Source organism: Miniopterus schreibersii (genome assembly GCF_964146895.1).
Source record: "Miniopterus schreibersii genome assembly, chromosome: 5".
In the NCBI taxonomy this organism is placed as follows: Eukaryota; Metazoa; Chordata; class Mammalia; order Chiroptera; family Miniopteridae; genus Miniopterus; species Miniopterus schreibersii.
This window is the reverse complement of record NC_138106.1, coordinates 83,552,500-83,573,881: the sequence shown is the minus strand read 5'-3', so window position 1 is coordinate 83,573,881 and position 21,382 is coordinate 83,552,500. Positions and strand designations below refer to the sequence as shown.

General features: G+C 40.5%; 1 protein-coding gene across 1 annotated transcript in view; it reads right to left on the bottom strand.

The window, feature by feature from the left end:
* Nucleotides 1-300: 300 nt before the first annotated feature.
* The window catches only part of LOC308557558 (ceruloplasmin-like), a gene marked incomplete at its 5' end in the record, with an annotated part of 34,843 nt that continues 13,761 nt past the window's right edge, over nt 301-21,382 (bottom strand). Inside the window, 8 exons of the mRNA XM_081138115.1 lie at nt 301-332; nt 2,042-2,204; nt 5,125-5,264; nt 15,215-15,416; nt 16,549-16,655; nt 18,121-18,249; nt 19,770-19,909; nt 20,894-21,110. Coding sequence (XP_080994241.1) covers nt 2,046-2,204; nt 5,125-5,264; nt 15,215-15,416; nt 16,549-16,655; nt 18,121-18,249; nt 19,770-19,909; nt 20,894-21,110 — 1,094 coding nt within the window. The 3' untranslated portion in view covers nt 301-332; nt 2,042-2,045. The remainder of the gene's footprint in view (nt 333-2,041; nt 2,205-5,124; nt 5,265-15,214; nt 15,417-16,548; nt 16,656-18,120; nt 18,250-19,769; nt 19,910-20,893; nt 21,111-21,382) is intronic.

Sequence of the window (21,382 nt, the reverse complement as noted above, 5' to 3'; positions counted from 1 at the left end):
TCTCCCCGACACGCTTTGGTCCTGAGTCTTCCCCGTTAAGAATGCGCAAAGGGGCGAAGGGGGCTGGAGGGGGCTTGGGCGCGGGTGGTAGACACACAGTACAATACACAGATGATGTGCTACAGAACTGTCCCCCTGAAACCTGTACAATTTTATTAACCCACGTCACCCCCCAAAATTCAATTAAATATTAAATATAAATATTAATATTATTTTAAAATTTTTCATGAGTTTATTTGAGTCAAACTGATGACAGCCCCTCCTAAGCTCCTTCATCCCTGGAGAGTTTTTTCTTCAGCAGCTGGACTTCTGACTTCAAGGAGATATTTACGCTGCAGAAAAGAAAGTTTCAAGAAGATCTAAGTTGGAATATTAAAGTAAAATAATTACATACCTTTAAGGAAAAAAATAGAAAGTTTATATAAGTCTTAAGAAAATCCTTAAAAGAATTACCATTGTTTGTGCAACAAAAAGCTTACCCATTAGATTGCTAGCAATGTTCTGTCACTCGCTCATGAGGACAGAAGTCCTGCAGAATGAACCAGACTTGGCTTTATATTATTTCAAATGCAAAATCTAGTTTCCCCAAGAAACAGTGTTATAAATGGGGATTTAGTTCTTGGGCACCACACCCAAGTCTCTTTTCATAAGTAATGATCATCATACTTGTATTAGTAATAATAGCAGTATTGGTATTAATACATCGCTGCAGGTAAAATTATATTTTAGGCTAACAGGTTTGTGTTTTCGTGAGAAATGTGGTCCTTACAACTCAGAGAAGATTCTGAGGAACCGCCCACCTGCACCTCGGTCCCTTCAGCTGCTGGGCTCCTTCATCCCGCAGGGCGCCCGCAGGGGAAACGCCCACAGAACTCGAGAGCTGCACAGAATACTTAAAATAGCATATGCTATATGTGCTTAATAGTTTTCCTGGTTTTAAAAGTAATTCAAACTTTGTGGTAGCCTCGAAAGAAACGGGAAAGTACAAGAAGAAAATAAACCTCACTCATAATTTTACCACCTGGAGAGAGTCACCATGAATAGTTCAGTAAATTTCTGTTCAGTCTTATATATATGATATGTAATATATATAATATGTAGAGAGAATTTGGATAATATTTCAAATACTATTTTGTAGACTTTATATCACTCAATATTGTATTATAAGCATTTTTCTATTACAATTTTAAGGCATGATTTTTTCAGTTAGGTAGCACTTTACATAATAAGTGTAGCAAAACTTCAGTAGATGTTTTGCATGTTTTCAGTTTTCCATCAGCATGAAATAACATGGCGATAAGTATGTTTTGGCATTGCTGATAATTTCCTGAGATCAACTGCCTGGTCAAATTAGTGGGTCAAAATATTAGAATTATTGTGTCCAAAGACCAAAGGATCATGACTCCATGGAGAGCCTAAGTAACGAAGAAACTGATGAAAATCTCAGTAACAAAGATACTGTTTTCATACTGAAGTTGCTAGTAAATGTATTGGAGAAAAGGAAGGTGGGAAGGAGAGAAAAGAAAATGTCATTTGAATGGGAAAAAATGAGAATCATTATTTTATATCTCTCAAGAGCTGTGGAAACATTTTATACTTCCCCCAAAGTATATGCAATATATACAGTTATTGACTGGAAAATTGAAAAAGGAGATCTTCGCCGAATTGATAGCTTCCTCACTCAAAAAGGTATCTTGCTGTTGCTTAACTGTGATTTTTAAGTGATTTAATTATTAGCAAGGTTAAACATCTGTATGGGTTCAATTGTCATTTATATTTCATGTTCTATGAATTGTCTGTTCAAGTCCTCATGCATTTATTATATGAATCTGGAAATTATATTTAACTCCAGAGTATTTTTCATTAGATCAGGAATAGTTACGTAAGTAAAATAAAACCAGAGTTTCTTGGCCACCTCAAAAGAATAATCTCTGAATGAAAGAGTGGTGTATCACATCACACAAATGGTCAGTGGATCAGATATCCTTATGTAAACATTAAGTTTATTTAAATATGATCACTTCTAATTAATTTAGCTTACCTATTTATTCAATTACAGTGTAAGTGGTTTCCATTCCAGCATTAATGTGACTGCTAACATGGCAATGGAATAACCATATTCCAACATCTCTTGTAAACATTTTTACAGTTTTATAGACCCCAGGAGGAAGGTCATAAACATCAGAGCGATACAGTCCAGAATCCTGAACAAGGAGACAAAACATCATTATAGCTTATAAAAGGTGTCAGTCAGCCATTTAAACATCTTACTATTTGCTGTGACTCCCCAATTCTGATAAACTTCGTTAGATGACAATTAGGTGGTGTTGCACCTGTCCTATGAGTACAAGTCCCAGAACATTTCAGTGCTAGACAAGCCACAGGGAAAACACCTCCCTCTAAAATGGTTTCTGCATGAGTGTTGGTGTTGGATACCTTGTCAGCATCTCCTACAGAACAAGGCTCTAGATCTCAGAGAACATCTGGTTTCACAAATCCCAAAGGCTTTAACTGAAATGTTTCTAAGTAAGGATGCTAGTGTCATTCCCTGGGATGGAGGTAATCAGGAAAATTCATAGTTAGGGGAGGAAAAGAAGCTCACCTGGCTCCTGAAGTATCATCTGCCTTCCGGGTATTGGGCCCGAGGGCTGATGGCTTTAATGGCTAATTTCTCTTCCCAAAAGAGAACTTGATATTTAGGAGACCACCTCCTATGTAGGCTAGTTTGATTTAGAAAGATGAGGCCCAGGGTCATGGCCCAAATAGATTAGAAAGAGAGTTAAAGAGGGAGATGAATTGCACAATAAAATGGCAGGTATTTGGATGATGGGGGATGTATTGGAGAGTGTAGCTCAAGAAAAGGTCCAGAATAATTTGGAGAGAGAAGAGATGTCAGGAGAGTCTGGATAGGGAGAGTGCAGAGAAAGAAGTCCTGAGGAGGAGAGTAAAAGGCCAGAGGAGCCAGAGGTTCTCAATGATGCATAGTGAAGGGATAATTCAAGATAGGGGTGTCTGATGTCAAATGTAAGTGCTTGCACTGTGTTGTATTGAAAAACAGCCCTCATTTGCCCTCAAACTTTCACTAAAAGTCTATGATCCATAATGGCCTTGACTTTGTGGTTGCTTAGGAGAATCAGAGGAAATGGGAGTGTGTTCCATTTTTTAACTCCACAGAGAGAGGGGAAAATAACAGCCACAAGAGATGAGAGGCGAGGGAGATAACAGAAGCAGGGAGTGAGAGTTGGAGGTCACTAGAAGAAATTTAGGCTCTCAAGACTCTGGAGACATTGGAAGGTACAAAGGAGGAAGGTAGAGCCATTTCCAGTTGAAAGCAAAGTGCAAGCTCAAGTCATTGTTATTGAGGAAGATTAATTTTGCATTTAAGGTGACCGTAATATTGGTCACAAGATACATTTCTAAGATGTCAGAAAATATAGAGAACCATATGAAATAATTTTAACTAAGAACTGACAATTGTCCAAGGCACCTGGAGCCCTGGCACAGAGGGCGACTAATAGCCTTAGGAAACAGGAGGTGACTGGCTGGTTTGTCCCTAGACCAGGTTACTAACCCCAGAGGGCTGCTCTGCTACCTCCAGGAGTTCCAGGGAGTAAAGCCCAGCAGCTTCATCAATGCTGGACTAATTGAACTCCACCTCAAGGGAAGGAGAACACTACTTAGGATCATCTGTGAGGAGTTTAGTGTGAATGGCTAGAGATGAGAGAAGGCGGTACTAGGCTTTGTGGTATAATAGGCTCATTCTTAAGGAAGGCAGTTTTGTGAAGAGGTTAAGAGTGAGGGGTTCTGGCATGAGAGTCAGGAGTTCAAATCCTACTTCTACTACTTCCTGCTTGATTTCACTCATATGTGGAATATAATGAACAAAATAAACTGATGAACAAAATAGATCCAGAGACAAAGAAGCATGGAACAGACTGAGGGATCTCAGTGGGAAGGTGAGGGTGGGAGGTTGGGTGGGGAGAGATTAATCAAAGAACTTATATGCATATGTGCATAACCCATGGACACAGACAATAGTGTGGGGAAGGCCTGGGAGTTGGGTGGATGTGAGGTGGAGGGGTGTAATGGGGGAGGGGGAAGGGGACATCTGTAATACCTTGAACAATAAAGATAAATTAAAAAATAAAAATAAAAAATCACTTCACAAATTACTTATTAATTATAATAGGAAGATGATACTTTTTAAATGGAGAGAATGGTGCACATTATCTAATCAAGTTATCAAACTTAGCTTCACCAATATTAGAACCTGTTGACATCAGGAGCCTTTTGATGTGATGTATAAGTACACAGTGTCACCTATGGAGTGTTCTTGACAAAGATGTTGGACATAGATTCTATCATGAGGAAACTATCAGACCATTGAAGAATATGGAACATTCTATGTAACAACTGGCCTAGACCTTTCAAAAATGAAATGTGATGAAAAATCAAGACAAAAAAGGCAGAAGGCCTCTTTTGATTTTTTAAAAAGATATGACAACAGCAACCAAATGTTATGCATAAATGATTAGATCTCAGATTAAAGAAAACAGTTATAAAGAGCATTTTGGGGACACCTGAGGATATTTTAAAGGACTCTATGTTAGACTATATTGTGAAATTAATGTTAACTTTGGGGCCTGATAATGTTATTGTTTTTGGGGAAGAGATTGTCCTTATTCTGAAGGTGCACATGCTTTAGCATTTAGGGGTAAAGAATCATGATGTTTGTAGTTTGCTTTCAGTTGGGTTCAGAAATAATATATATATAAAGTAAATGTGGCAAAATGTATATGAGTGCTCAAGGTATTTTTCTTTTATGTTTTATGTCTGAGAGTTTGAAAATTTAAAAAAATAGATGGAATAGAAAGGGTAAAACTAAAGATGATTATCAACGTCTGATTCATGTATTGAGTGAAATCAGATTCGAGTGAGAAATGCACTTCACATATTCACAAGCATTTATCAAATGTTCATGAGATATAAAGAGCTAGATGTATTATTTACTTGCACCCAATATACTATAGATTGTACGCATTGGACCTCAGTTCTGGCTTGGTAATTTCCTTTCCAGTCCTGTTACCTTGCCATGGAATTAAATGGAACTTCCCAGGCTCTTACCTTGAATTCAAAGCTGTGGCCATGAAAGTGAACTGTGTGCAGGTCAAATTCACTCCCTATTCCAATCAGATAAAAATTCACTTCCTCCCCAACATGAAATGTGAGACCTTGGTTATTTCCAAACATTCTTCCGTTAATTGCTGTGGTAGACATAGTTTATTATGTTCAAAAAGGATTTGAAATAATGTGTTCAACAACAACACCACCACCACCTTATAGAAAATGTCATAGTGGAGTTTCAAGATATCCGCCAAGTAAGTGGAAGCTACACTTACCTCCTCTGGGCACCAAATCAGATTTACAGCTAAATTATAGAGCAGTCAACTTGAATGACCAACTGAAGGACAGCTGAACAGGAGTATTATATCCAAGGATTTATAGAAGGTACATAGAGACTGGCATGAAGGGTGGAGACACAGAGAGGGCTGGCCCCTGCACCCATGTGTGGCAGATGAGAAACAAGAGGGAAATTGCAGTTGCAAAAGTCCCTTCTGAAGAGCACGGTGTCTCAATCCCATGCCAGGACCCACAACCCAGAGCACCAGTGCTGGGAAGTGGAACCTGCATAGCATCTGGCTATGAAAACCAGAAGGGACTCTATCCTCTGGGAAGAAGAGGGAGTCTGCTAGAATCCCAGGTGCTTTCCTAAAGAGACACTGCACAGGAGCTTGCTCTCTGGAAGTCACTTGGGGCTCTAGTAGAGGGAAGGCAACTCAGGGCATATGGGAGTCGTAAAGAGAAGACCTTTGTGGTGTGGCCCTGAAGAGAAATCTGGAGGGTCAGCTACTGAGGTCTCAGTTCTGAGTCAACATCCCACACCACCCTAAAGCACATTCTTCCCAGGGTCAGGTGCTCCTATTCTTACAGCACCAGCCTGGGGAGTCCACTAACCCAGTCCTCCAAATACTGATGAAACCACCTTGCCAAACTTGAATCTGGCAGAAAGGAATGTTGGCTGCACCAAACAGGGACCTTTGCTGATCTCTTTCTTTGGAGAAATTATTGGCAGACACTCAGACAGACATTGAACTGTGAGATTTTGGAATGGGGGTCAGTTTTCCCCTTTACCTGTAGGTTTGCTCAGCATCACCTTCAATGGGAACCTGTTCTGTTCTATCTTCCCAAGTCAAGGCCCTGGCCTGCTAAGCTAAGATCCACGGTGGGTTGGGGTAGGGGGTTGAGAATGCCACTCAGAACTTGGACCTTTAAGCACATTTCCCTCAGAGGGTCTGCTCTGGCACAGGTGGGTGCAGCTACACAGCTAAGGGGAGGTACAAAGCTCGCTCCCCTCCCACAAGCACAGCCAGAGCCACTCCAGCAAAGGACTGCCTTGATCTGCTTTTCAAAGTCCTGATGGTTTTGCCCTGCTGAGCTTGCTCCTGCAGTTGGAAGAGCTGGCTGCACCCAACCTGAACTGGTGGTACACTCCTCCTGGGGAGTTAGAGTTGAAAACTCTAGCAGAGACTGAGTGGTATGGCTCTGGAGTAAGGACTACATTCTCTCCATTGACCACACTGCCCCCAACAGGGGACCAACTAGCCTTGTCCTACCTACCCAGTTGCCCCACTCTACTGAGTTTGCACCATGTGAAAGGGGCAATGGGGTACAGCCAATTTGGGCCCACTCTACAGTCTTTCTTCAAAAGCCTCTAGAGGAAGTCCAGGCAACCTCAGGGGGTGGTGGAGTAGCTGACAGTTGGACACTCACCTCAGAGAGCCTTGAACCTTTTATTGATCTGTCCTCAGCTCAGAGCTGCAGGAAGCTGACCCTTGTACACAGCTTGAGCCCTCCCATGCACACCCAGGCCCAGCAGTCAATGACTAGTATGGTAGCTCCAGACAGGTAGCCCAAGGCCAGTTACACACAATGTCTGACATCAAAACTGTGCCAGAACCCTGTTCAAGTGCCCCACAACCAATCCAACCAGTGGTGGGCTTGGAACCTCACCAGAACCTGACCCAATTAGCTGCACAAATAGCACAGTCAAAGGAAACTCTGGCAGGCACCAGAACATGCTGGGAACAGCTCGCCTTTGGGGGCAGCCCCTGAACAGTGACTCATACACAGTGAATGAGATCTATACTTATAGTCAGACAGCCTGAGGTTAACTCCACCCATAAATGGGCTAACAGCATTCAAGACTCAACTACAATAAGATGGGGCACAAAACCCACACAAGAAACATTTCTGGGGCACCTAGATCAAGTGATCTAGAAGATTGTGCCACTGAGACCCATAAGGCATCTGCATCCAAAAGCCCTGAAATCAAGCTTGGAAGTCATAGCAGATCTACTTAATATTCAGAGTAAAACACAAAAAGGCAGGCAAAATGGGGAGACAAAGAAATATGCCTTAAATGAAAAAATGAGAGAAATCCTCAGAAAAAATTTAAATAAAATGGAAACAATCAAGATACCAGAAGCAAAGTCTAAAAGAATGGTTGTAAGAATGCTCAAGGACTTAGGGAAAGAATGGATATCTCAGTGAGAACTTAAACAAAGGGATAGTAAGCATTTAAAAGCACATAAAAGCCATAAAAAAGAACTAGTGAGAAATGAAGAATACAATACCGGAAATGAAGAATATACTCGAAGGAATCAACAGCAGGTTAAATGAAGCAGAGGATCAAACCAGGGATTTAAAGGACAAGATAACAGTAAAGACCCAAGCAGAGCAACAAAAAGAAAAACGAATTTAAAACAATGAGTAAAGTCTACGGGACCTCTGGGACAATATCAAGAGTTACAACATCTGCATCATAGGGATACCAGAAGGAGAAGAGAGTAAGCAAGGGATCAAGAATCTGTTTGAAGGAATAATGGCTGAAAACTTCCCTAACCTAATGAAGGAAAAAGTCACACCATTTCAGGAAGCACAGAGTCCCAATCAAGATGAACCCAAAGAGGCTCACACCAAGACACATCATAATTAAAATCACAAAGGTTAAAGACAAAGAGAGAATCTTAAAAGCAGCAAGAGAAAGACAGTTAGTTACATACAAGGGAACTTCTGTAAGGCTGTCAGATGATTTCTTAACAGAACACTTGAGGCCAGAAGGGATTGGCATAAAATATTCAAAGTGATGAAAAGCAAGGACCTACAGCCAACACTACTCCATCCAGCAAGGCTATCATTTAAAATTGAAGGTGAAATAAAGAGCTTCCCAGACCACAAAATGAAGCAAAAGGAATTCATTGCCAACAAACCAGTACTGAAAAAAATTATTAAAAGGCCTTTTTTAAGAAGAAGAAAGAAGAAAAAATATATATAGTGAGGAACATAAGTATAAAGATCAAATAGCAATAAATAAGTACCTATCAATAATAACTTTAAATGTGAATGGATTAAATGCTTCAATCAAAAGACATAGGGTAGCTGAATGGATAAAAACCAAAACGACATGACAAATATGTATGCTGTGTACAAGGGACCTTCCTCAGAACAAAAGATTCACACAGACTGAAAGTGGAGTGACAGAAAAAATATTTCACTCAAGGGGAAACAAAAAGGAAAAGAAGCTGGGGTAGCAATGCTTATGCCACACAAAATTAACTATAAAACAGAGGCCATAAAAGAGACAAAAAAGGACATTACATAAAACTAAATGGATCAATCCAACAAGGAACACTTAAATATATAAGGAAAATCTTGGTGGACATTAAAGGAGAGATCAACAGCAAAACAGCCATAACTGGGTATTTGAACACCCCATTGACATCAACGGATAGATCTTCCAGGCAAAAAATCAGCAAGGCAATAGTGACCTTAAACAATACACTGGATTGAATCAATTTAATTGATATTTAGAGAACATTTCATCCCAAAGCAACAGAATGTACATTCTTTTCAAGTGCACATGGAATATTCTCTAAGATAGACCACATGCTAGGATACAAAATAAGCCTTAATAGATTCAAGAAGACTGAAAGTGTATCAAGCATCTTCTCTGACCACAATGGTATGAAGCTAGAAATCAATGATAACAAAAAACCTCAAATACATTCAAACACATTGAGGTTAAATAATATGTTATTAAACAATTAATGGGTTAACAATGAGATCAAGGAAGAAAACAAAAGTTACCTGGAGACAAATGAAAATGAACACACAACAAACCAAAATCTATGGTGCACAGCGAAAGCAGCCCCAAGAAGAAAATTCATAGCATTACAGGCCTATCTCAAAAAGCAAGAAAAATATCAAATAAACAACCTAATCCTACATCTAAAAGAACTAGAAAAAGAACAACAAACAAAACCCAGAGTAAGTAGAAGGAAAAAAAATAATAAAAATTAGAGCAGAAATAAATGACAGAGATTAAAAAAAGATACAAAAAAATCTATGAAACCAAGAGCTGGCTCTTTGAAAAGATAAACAGGATTGATGAACCTTTAACCAGACTTATTAAGGAAAAAAGAAAGAGGACCCAAATAATTAAAATCAGAAATGAAAGAGGGAAATTAACAACTGAGACTGAAAAAATACAAAGGATTGTAAGAAAGTATTATGAAAATATTCCGTAAGGCTGTCAACTTACAGAATATATGTGAACAAAATGGACAACCTGGGCATAGTGTATAAATTTCTAGAAAGAACCAGAAAATCTGAATAGACCAATTACAACTAATGAAATCGAAGCAGTAATAAAAAAAAAACTCCCAGCAAACAAAAATTGTGGCCCAGATGGCTTCACAGGTGAATTTTACCAACATTCAAAGAATTAACAACTATCTTTCTCAAATTAATCCAAAAAATTCTAGAGGAGGGAAGACTTCCAATCTCATTTCATGAGGCCAGCATTATTCTAATTCCAAAACCAGATAAAGGCACTACAAAGAAAGAAAATTATTGGTCAATATCCATGATGAACATAGATGCTAAAATCCTCAACAAAATATTAATAAACTGGATCCAGCAATACATTAAAAAGATCATACACCATCATCAAATGCAATTTATTCCAGGGATGCAAGGTTGGTATAATATCCCAAATCAATAAATGAGATACATCACATAACGAAAATGATGGGTAAAAATCACATGATCATATCCGTAGATTCAGAGACAGCATTTGATACAATCCAGCATCCATTTATAATAAAAGCTATCATCAAAGTGGAAATAGAGGGATCATGCCTCAACATAATAAAGGCCATATATCATAGATCCACAGCCAACATTATACTCAATGGGCAAAAACTAAAAATGTTTCCCTTAAGAACAGGAATAAGACAGGGATGTCTGCTTTCACCACTCTTATTCAACATTGTACTGGAAGTCCTAGCCACAGTGATAAGACAGGAAGAAGTAAATTAATAAGGAAGAAGTAAAACTGTCATTATTCACAGAAGACATGATACTGTATATAGAAAACACTAAAGTACCCACCAACAAACTACTAGAACCAATAAATGAATCTGGTAAAGTACCCAGATACAAAATTAATATTCAGAAATCAATGGCATTTTTATATACCAATAATGAACTATGAGAGAAATTAAGAAAATTCCATTTACTATTGCAACAATAAAAATAAGGTACCTAGGAATAAATTTAACCAAGGATGTAAAAGACCTGCACTCAGAAATTTATGAGATACTAATGAAAGAAACTGAGGAATATACAAATAAGCAGAAGCATATACTATGTTCATAGATAGGATGAATTAGCATCATTAAAATGTTCCATACTACCCAAAGTCACCTATAGATTCAATGTACTTCCTATTAAAATACCAATGGCATAGCTCACAGATCTAGAACAAATATTCCAAAAATTTATACGGAACCACAAAAGACCCTGAATAGCTGCAGAAATCTTGAGAAAGAAGAACAAAGTTGGAGGGATCACATTACCTGATATCAAACTACTCCAAGGCCATAGTACTCAAAACAGAATGGTACTGGCTTAAAAACAGGCATACAGATCAATGGAACAGAATAGAGAGCCCAGTAATATATCTACGCCTTTATGGTCAATTAGTATTTGACAAAAGAGGTAAGAATATACAGTAGGGTAAAGACAGTGTCTTCAATAAATGGTGTTGGGAAAACTGGACAGGATATATGCAAAAAAAAAAAAAAAAAAGAAGCTAGGTCACCACACAAAAGAATAAACTCAAAATAGATAAAAGACTTAAATGTAAGTCAAAAACCATAAAAATTCTAGAAGAAAACATAAGCAGTAAAATTTCAGACATCTCTCAAGCAACACTTTTGCTGATATATCTTCTCGTGCAAGGGAAACAAAGGAAAAAATAAACAAATGAGACTGCATCAGACTAAGAAGATTTCGCACAGCAAAAAAAACCATCTAAAAAATGAAAAGTCAACCCATTGAAAGGGAGAACATGTTTGCAAATGATACATCTGATAAGGGGTTAATATCCAAAATATATAAAGTCCTTATACAACTACACAAGACCAAGAAAATAAATATCCAATTAAAAATGTGCAAAGTTTATGAATAGACAATTTTCCAAAGAGAACATACAGATGGACAATAGACATATGAAAGGATGCTCAGCATCACTAATTATCAGGGAGATGAAAATTAAAACCACAATGAGATACCACCTCAAGCCTTTCAGAATGGCTCCATCAACAAATCAAGAAACAACAAGTGCTGGCGAGGGTGTGGAGAAAGGGGAGCCTAGTGTGCTGCCGGTGGGAATGCAGACTGGTGCAGCCACTGTGGAAAGCAGTATGGAGTTTCCTGAAAAAATTAAAAATGGACCTGCCATTTAACCCAGTGATTCCACTTCTGGGTATATATCCAAAGAAACCTGAAACACTAATTTGAAAGAATATATGCACCCCTGTGTTTATTGCAGTGTTATTTATAATAGTCAAGATCTGGAAACAGCGCAAGTGCCCACTGGTAGATGAGTGGATAAAAAAGCTGTGGTACATTTACGCAGTGAAATACTAGGAGGCTGTAAAAAAGAAGGATCTCTTACCCTTTGAGACAACATGGATGGACCTGGAGAATAGTATGCTAAGTGAAATAAGCGAGTCAGAGAAAGACAAACACCATACGGTTTCACTTATATGTGGAATCTAATTAACAAAATAATTTAACAAACAAAATGGAAACAGAAACATAGAAACAGAACAGACTGAGAGAGGAGAGGAGGATTGGGAGGCTGGGTGCAAAAAAGGTGAAGGGATTAAGTTAAAATATATATATATATATAAAGCTCATAGACAGAGACAACAGGATGGTGGTAGCCAGAGGGAAAGGGGTTGGGGGAGGTGTAAGGGGGCAAAGAAGGGATAAATGGGAGGAAAGGTCCTTTACTTTGGGCTAGGGGCTCAGGATGCAGTGTGCAGATGGTGTTTTGTTGAGTTTTACACTTAAAATCTGTATGGTTTTGTTAATCAATGTCACCCTAATAAACTAAAAAAGAAAAAAGAAAGTATGATGGATGTTTTCAGAGGCCCTGAGGATTTTAAAGCAAGCCTAAGGATGCAGTTAAACATGGCCAAGCCTCCACTCGTGGATGTCTAATACCAGAGTGTTTTCTTGCCTGAGGAAATGAGGCATTGACTTTGCTTTAACACAATTGGGTTGGACTAGAATATTTCACAACTAAGGAAACTTAAATTGGTGGACAGTTAAATATGTCTATGTATTTAAAGTATTTTTAAAATTATCACAAGAGGCTCTTAGAATATTAGGGGTGTGTGTTCCCATTCAACTGCCCCAAGTCAGACTTCCGTGACCTGTCACTGGTATGAATGAAATGCTATCTGCCTGAGGTCCTTGTCTCTCTCCCTCTCTAATTCTCTATATAGGTAAGGTTTTCAAAGGGTAATAGGAAGAAAATATTAAAATTAAAGATATATATATGAGCTCTCCTTTTCACTTTTCTATTTTGTGTTCATCTCTTGAAATGTATAAAATGCATTAATACAGTATTACAAATATATAACCTATAATCACATATCAATGGAGGTAGGGTTCTAACACTTTTAGCTGATGGAGAGATGCAATAGAAAAAACTAGGAGACTCTGCTTTAGGCCATTTCTTCTCAAACTTTAATGTGCATGTGACCTGGGAATCTTATTAAAACGCACATTAAGCCTGGCTGGTGTGGCTCAGAGGTTGAGCATGGACCGATGGTCCAAGAAATTGTGGTTTGATTCCCTGTCAGGGCACATGCCAGGGTTTTGGGCTCGATCCCCAGTGGGGGTGTGCAGGGGGCAGCCGATCAATGACTCTCTCATCATTGATGTTTCTACCTCTCTCTCCCTCTCCCTTCCTCTCTCTGAAATCAATAAAGACATAGTTAAAAAAATTTTTTTTTAATGCAGATTATGATGTACTAGGTCTGTGAAGCCTAAAATTCTGCATTTCTAACAAATGTACAAGTGATACTGCTGCTGCTGATGCATGGACCACACTTGCAGCACAAGTGCTTAGGTGACTGTCAGAACTGCTCCTGAAATATGCATTGATTCCTATCCTTCCCTAGCTCAGTGCCCCTCGTGCCTGTAGTAGGATGGTTTTCAACAGAATTTCGTGCTCCAGGGGGTATTTGGCAATGCTTGGAGACACTTTTAGTTGTCACAACTTGGGCGAAGGTGCTACTGGCATCTATGGGATGGAGGCCAGAGATACTGCTAAACATCCTACAATGCACACATCAGCTCCACACAGCAAAGTTATCTGGCCCAAAATGGCAATAGAGGCAAGCTCAAGAAGCCCTCACTTAGATCAAGGCTACATTCTCAACAGGGTATTCAAGGTCTTCCACAATTCTGTTGGCTTTTTCTTCCCAGGTGCTGTGTGACTTAGCTCACATCTCCCTCCTTTTCTGCTAGAGAGAGCCTTATGCATCCTTAAATACTCAGTGTCTCCTCCCTTATGAAACCTGTCTTGACCTTCAAACAGGAATTTAAAAGACAGCCCTGTGTTTCTGTTTCTGTTACAGCATTTCTCCGAGTCAGCCTTGAATTGTAGCAATTCACAATCTGCAGCCCCCACACGGGTCGGCTGGAGGAGACGGTGCGTTTTCTGGGCCTGTGTATCTCATTAGGGCCGAGGACAGTGCTGTGTGCCCTCTGTGATACCTATTAAGATGATAATTAGAATGGATGTAGTTCTTAAATTAATTTTAAGTTTACATATATTTCTTGTGGGGGGAAAACTAAGAAACTGGAAATGATCATATTTGGATCTGCCTTAGTTAAGGATCCCTTACCTAGTCATCTCCCTGAGCTTCCTAATGACGCAATTAAGTAAGACTGTGATCGAAATTGTTTATGTGCTTTCTGTTTGAATAACTGTCTTACTGCTGTGATTCTAGATGGGGAGGGTCATAAACAGAATCAGTCTTGTCACAATCAACCCGTAAGAGACTTTTGGTTGACAAGCAAGGGGATTTTAAAAGCTCTGCCTGTGAAGGTCATTTGATGATGGGGGGGGGGGGGAGTGCGTAGGGCTAGTGCTCTCCCTTTCGCCTCAAACCCCACCTGTCCCCGTGTTCATGCAGGTGAAATGTTTGGAAAAGTGTTTAGAAAGGGCAGCTGATGTTGTCGGTTGCCCATTGCCTGCGTGGCTGCAGAGGCATAAGAATTTGCCCTGCACCTAAGACCGTGGTGCACAGCCCACAGCCAGGTCCAGCCCATTCACTGCCTTTTTCTATGGCCTACGAGCAAAGAAGGATTTTTAAAGTTTTAAATGATTGAAAAAATATTTGAAAAGGAAAATATTTCCTGGCATGTGAAAATGATACAAAATACAAATTTCAGTGTTCATAAATGACATTGTGTTGGCTCACAGCCACCTCCATTTGTTTGCCTCTAGTCTACAGGGGCTTTTGTGCTACAAGGGCAGAGGGCGAGAGAGTTTACGGCAGAGATGGGACGGTGCCTCTGTCCCCGCAGCTGCCTCCAGCCTAAATTCTGAACTATCTGGCCCTTTATGGAAAACATTTGTGGCCCCCTGGCCCCTGTGCTATACACCCAGCTCTGTGTGACCATGCTCTCTGAACTGTGCTGAGCTTGACCAATGTGGGCCTTCGTCGGTTCCCTTTGTGGGAAACAGCCTGTAGGCTACGGTAGGGTGTCAGTTGGTGGACATTACCGTGCATTTGGTTGCTGAGGCTAAAAATCCCATCATTCTTGTCTACTTGGTTCGGTTCTAGAGAATAGGTATTGATATTTTCTTCCAAGTACCAGGATTCATTCTCATCAAAAATCATAAAGAGGAGAACACGGTGAACTATGCTGGCTTTAGCGTCTTTGCGACATACTATCAAAGGGCCCACCAGGCCGCTGTTAAGATCCTGAGGAAACAAAGCAAGATTATTAACTGTGCCCACAATGAAAAATTTCCCCCAACCAATAAAAAGAGTGGAACCAAGTTTCAGTTTTAGTGCGGTCAGATCCTGAGTTTTTAATTATTAGGATTCTAAGCCTGAGAGTATGGAACAAAACGTGCTAAATCCTTGATTAAAGGAAAATTGTCATCTCACTCACTGACGTTTAAAGAGAACAAACTCCTGCCCAGCTGGCGTGGCTCAGTGGTTGAGCATCGGCCTAGGATCCAGGAGATCACGGTTCAATTCCCAGTCAGGGCGCATGCCTGGGTTGCGGGCTCCATCCCCAGCCTCCAGCCGGGGGCATGCAGGAGGCAGGTAATCAATGACTCTCTCCTCATTGATGTTTCTATTTCTCTCTCCCTCTCCCTTCCTCTCTCTAAAATCAATAAAGACATATCTAAAAATAAACAAAGAGAACAAACTCCTGAAAGGAATTTTAGACACATTCCTTGATGGGTTTAGCTCTATTTTTGACAACTTAATTAAAAAACAGAACTTTGGTTTTAATTAGAATTCCCTGGCGTTGGAGTTGGTTGGCAGAAATATCTAAGGTCTCAGATCCTTTCTCCTTCCTCTTTCCCTACAGCCACCTCCAGCTGGGAGCCTTGGTTTGTTTATGTTCATTTTGTTTTGGGGTTGAATGTCTGAGTAGATTTTTGTTCCAGGCAGAAAGCGGCAAAAATAACTAAAAGTTCAAAGAGGGAACTCTTTTTTTAAAATAAAATGAACTGTAACTCCCGAGTTGAGGGATTTTAAAAAATATGTAACGTGTACATATTTATTTCTCATTAACCATAGAATTTTAAAACTCTATACTTTGTTTTCTGTTACTCAGATCTGACTCAATGAAACAAAGAGGAAGATATCACAGTGACATTTTGAAAAGTGTCATAAATCTAAGTAATTATAATGTAATAATTTATTCTTGAAAAATGCTAGCCTATGTAGGATTAAAAGCTAGCAGCATTTAGGTTACTTAATAGGAAGTTTACATAGAACCCAGATTTTTTAAAAACAGAACATAAACTCATTCTTCCTTCCATTATAATTCCCAAGAGGAGACAGGATAGAAACTGAGATTTGATTTGAAGTTTACCTTAACTAGATTCACAGTAGAATAGTAAAACCAAGGTATGCATTCAAAGTTCTCCGAGGCAGGACCAGCTCTTTCAGGAATCTGCCAAGTGTACGTTCGGATCTCTCCTAAAATAGATACGATGTATTAGTATAGAATCTTCTGGATCCCACTTCTTTATGGAGAACCAGATGCTGAGCAGCCGCTAAAGCTACGTGAATGATTGGCAGCAGAGTCCTTGTGGGTTTTTCACTCCGGCTCCGCTGCTCCAGTCTTTGTGATCTTAGTCAGCGTGTTTACAGTTCTGAGCTCCTGTTTCCTCACGCACACAAAATGGGAATTTAGAAGTTAGACTAGATGATGCAAATGAAGCCCTTGAGGTTGCACTGGACCCCTGGGCAAGTTCAATGTCTCTATCAAGGTTGTCAGGGTTACTGTTATCAAAACCTTAGAGTGATTCTGCCATTAACAAATGTCAGTTATTAATTATCTAATTCATTCATTCAACAAACATCGATTGTGGTGACAATAACTCAGGCTTTAAATGTGACAGACTTGTTTTGAATCCCAGCTCTCAACCTTCCAATTTGTGGGTTACATATGCTTCCTTTCCGCCCCAAAGCTGTTTGAATTACCCCTGCACAATCTGAACCTTGACTCTTGCAGGCAAGATTTTTTGACGCCCCACCCCCACCCCACCCCACCCTCCCCTCCCTCTCCCACTTCTAGAGGCTTAAATGAACTTTCCCAAGCACCTGTGGCATCATGTTAATGCTCCACTAGCCAGCCCTGTCCCTAGGCCCCGCTAGGAGCCTTAAGCAATCCGCTTACTGCTTACCCTCCCTCCAGCACACCGCACTGGCCCGGCAGGGGCCCAGCAGGCACTAGAAGCGTTTGTGGAATACAGGGAACGTGCTCTCTCCCTGACTGATGAGCAGAGTGCCCACTTGCAAACACCCTTGGAGGCCATTCGTGTTGGAACCACCATAGGACTGTTTGTTTTTAAAATCAAAAGGGAATGGTTCAACCACCATCAAAGTCTCCCTTCATTCCCTCTGCCCCATAAAGCTTTCCTTTTTAAATTTGGCTCTTTCCTTGATACACTTAATTTCTAGAACTTCTTCTTTTTGTGGGGAACTATGGGGAACATTCTGGATACCCCTCTGAGATCCCTCTTTGGCAACGAAGGGCTGGCTCCAATGGCTGTCAACCCACACTGCGCAAACCTGCGTCCAATGACTGCTGCAGGGGAGGCAGGATAGAAAGAAGTTTGGGGAAAATCCTGATAAGTGAAGTGAGAAAGTAGGAGCCGACCTCACAGGTCAGTAAACCACTAGGCTCTCGGACCGGAATCCCCCACCTCTGCCCTAGAGGAGAGATTGTAGACACTGGAAGGTTTTGCTCATGGTGCCCCCTTCTGGAAGCAAACTCAACTTGTCAAACGACTCCTCTCCCAAGTTCTTTAGGCCCTTCTTCCTGGTCCAAGTCCACTGGTCTTTCTCACCTGGAACTACACCCATATTTAAGAAAGAACATCAGCCCCATCGCCATATATAAAAGCTTTTGGGCTTTTCTTTCTCCCAAAGCAGTTACCTGGCTGTGTTGGAACAACAGTGGAATCCTCTGTTCTTACTCCATGAGCATAAATAGAATATGGTCTTGAGGCTTTATTTTTAAAGATAATTCGGATTTGCTCACCAGGAGTGGCAAATATTAAAGGACCTAGGAAATATAAAAACAGAAATGTGTCAATAACTTTACTTATTTTAAATGATGAGTCATGTGTCCTCTTAAGTATTTACAGAGTGACTTATTCATACCCCTTTCCCTAACATGCACCAAAAGAGACACAAACACATTTAACAAGTGGATCATGGCTGATTTATAGAACATGACGTTTGCCTGGAAAATTTAAGTCATCTAGAATTTTTACAAGCTCCATCTCTAAAAAACCTACTTGGACGAGCATCAGTTGATGCGTACAAAAACACACAATTTAGGAGTGGTGCGCTTTATTTTCTTTCTTGACCAACCTCATCATTTAAGCCTTCAATTCGTTTCCCCCTTCACCCTAGTGGAAATTTGGGAAGAGCTGCAAAGTCTTTTTATGGCCCAGGGTAATTGTCTCTCTCACAGACCGAAGACCCCTTTACTTCACTCTTTCTCTCTTCCATCCCATGAGAAGCACTGAAGGTATAACATTTGCTATAAATCTTTCTATTTGAAAGCAGATTGAATTGGTGGCTCAAAAAATTCTGAAACAGAGATGATTTTGAGATGAACTAAGCAGTAAGAACTCTGCTCAAACTTGTGCTATAATTACTAAAACCGGAGCCCTGAAGAGACCTGGAGAACACTGGCGATAGAGGACACTTGAGCCCCGTGGCAATTGTACCTTCCCAAACACTGTGCTTGTTTTTCCTTTTCTAGAAAGTGTTTTCTTTCTTTTTTTGTATAAATAATAATGGGATCTAGAGGGTCATTTTGTGTTATTTATCTTGTTGCGTTTGGCCAGAATCCTAGAGAAAACAGACATCCTGCTGTCAGCAAAGATAGGGAGCCACCTCAGAGCAGTGGGAACTGGAGAGCACAGACCTCGCTCCGGGGGTAAAAAAGGGACACACTTAAGAGGGGCCAAGAACAATAACCATTCCCCTCCGTAGATGGGACCCATCTTCTCAGGGTCCCATGCCAAAAAACGCCCTTTGACAGATACATAGATAGCAGGACCCAAAAGGACTGGGCACATGGAAATGCCATGCGACTTACGAACATGTTACATGTGGGTGCTCAGGGGTGACTTGCAGGTTGCCTCACTGACCTGCCAAAGGTGGAAGAAAGGGCGATACTTTCCGCACCCTTGGACAGAGATGAAATTCAATCTTCACACTTAAACACAAATTTAAACAAAGAAGCCCCCCCTCCTCACTATAGAATTTCTGGGCTTCATTTTAATTTCAGTGCAATTATCCCTAAATGCTATTTCTAAGGTCCCTCCCAGATCCAGAATTCTTGGATTCTGGGTGCAAAAAGCCAGGTAATGTGAAACTGGCCATAGTAATTTTCGACGGTCTCTTTATTTTCCATTAAACACTACTCGAATCACTCTTTTTCCAGTAAAACAAATTCGAGTTAGAGTTACAGCATTGTCCTCTGCCCAGAGGAAGTTGGCAGTGTCCCCGCGCGCCCCGCCCCCTAGCGGCGGAGGGCAAGAAGCACCCCGGGCGACCCTGCGCCAGTACCCAGTATGTCCAGGTGCTTCTCATCCTCCTGCCGTTCTCTTTGCTTTGTGAACGTGACATCTTCGTATTCACGGTAAAGGACTTTCTTATACTTGGACCCCAGAAATGTCCCAACGTTATCCAAATATATGTCTGTTGCACTTTGAGAAAATGAAAACAAAAGCAAAAAACACAAAATCAGCTACTTTAACAATTAAATTAGATACATTCTCATATGGAAGAACTTCTTGTTGAAATAATGCAATTTATTAATATCTACAAACTATTTTACCTTGGAAAGTAATTCTTTTTTTCAAAAAAAATAGATCTTTTATTGATTTCAGAGAGAGGAAGGGAGAGGGGGAGAGAGAGAGAGAAACATCAATGGTGAGAGAGTCATTGATCGGCTGCCTCCTGCGCGCCCCCCACTGGGCATCGAGCCCACAGCCCGGGCCTGTGCCCTGACCGGGAGTCGAACCATGATCTCCTGGGTCCTAGGTCGATGCTCAGCCACCGAGCCACGCCCGGCCGGGCAATTCTTTTTTAAAACTATATTCATTCTGGTAAGATTGTTGGATATTTATTCCATACTTTAAAACATGTTTTCAGAATAAAATTTTAGTTTTGATAACTGAATAAGTAGTAAAAGAGAAAATTGTAGAAAGAAATCAAAATTTACTAAAAGAAAAATGAGTGTCTTTCATTTGAGTTTCCCAGGAGAACAGATGGAGATGGAGATGAATGACGGCAAAAGGAAAGTCTGACTGATCCCAGGTGTTACGTGGAGCCGAAGCTACGCTCCTTGTTCCTCAAAGTGGTGCGCCAGGCGATAACACACCCAGAAGGTAAAGAGGAAGCAAGCGTGGAGGAGGCAGGAGGAAACTGCGCAGAGGCAGGCACGTGGCTATTTAGAAGGACCTGAAGCCATCTGCAGTTTAAGGTACCATACACATTTTGAGGTTATTCGTAATCAAATGTGTCCTAAACACACACGCCATGCACATACCATACACACATACCATCACATACGTGCATAGGACACACACATGCCATAGCAAACACACAAAATGACACCACACACACTGAAAGGAAAGGGGGGTCCACGGGGTGAGCCCCCCGGTGAGAGGCTGGAGCTATGGCCATACTTCTCTTTCCTCTGCAGACGGTGCAGCTCCCTCTCCCACCACCTGCTGGGGGAGTAGTCCCACACCACCTCCTCAGCTGCGATGTAAACAGTCCTCTCCTCTGGGTACTGCTTTTGCTCAGGGTACTGCTTTGGCTCCGAACACTGCCTCACTTCGTATTTATGTTTCATGCCTCCTAGATAGTGCTGCGAGGTCAGACAAACCACGTCAAAGTTTCCTAAAGGTGGGTAAGAAAAGAACTCATCAAGCTTTGCATTCAGGCTTCTTTTCTCTCTGTGAGGTTATCTGTAGGATACAAACCCCCAAAGAAATTCAGTTAGATAGTTCATTCATTCTTTCACTAATTTGATGAATATTTATCATCTTCTTTATGCCAGGCATATTTCAAGGCACTTCAGAAACATCAATAAACAAAACAGTTAAAAGTCCTTGCCCTTACAGCTTATATGACAAGGTCCTGTAGAGATAGACAATAAGCATAGTATAACT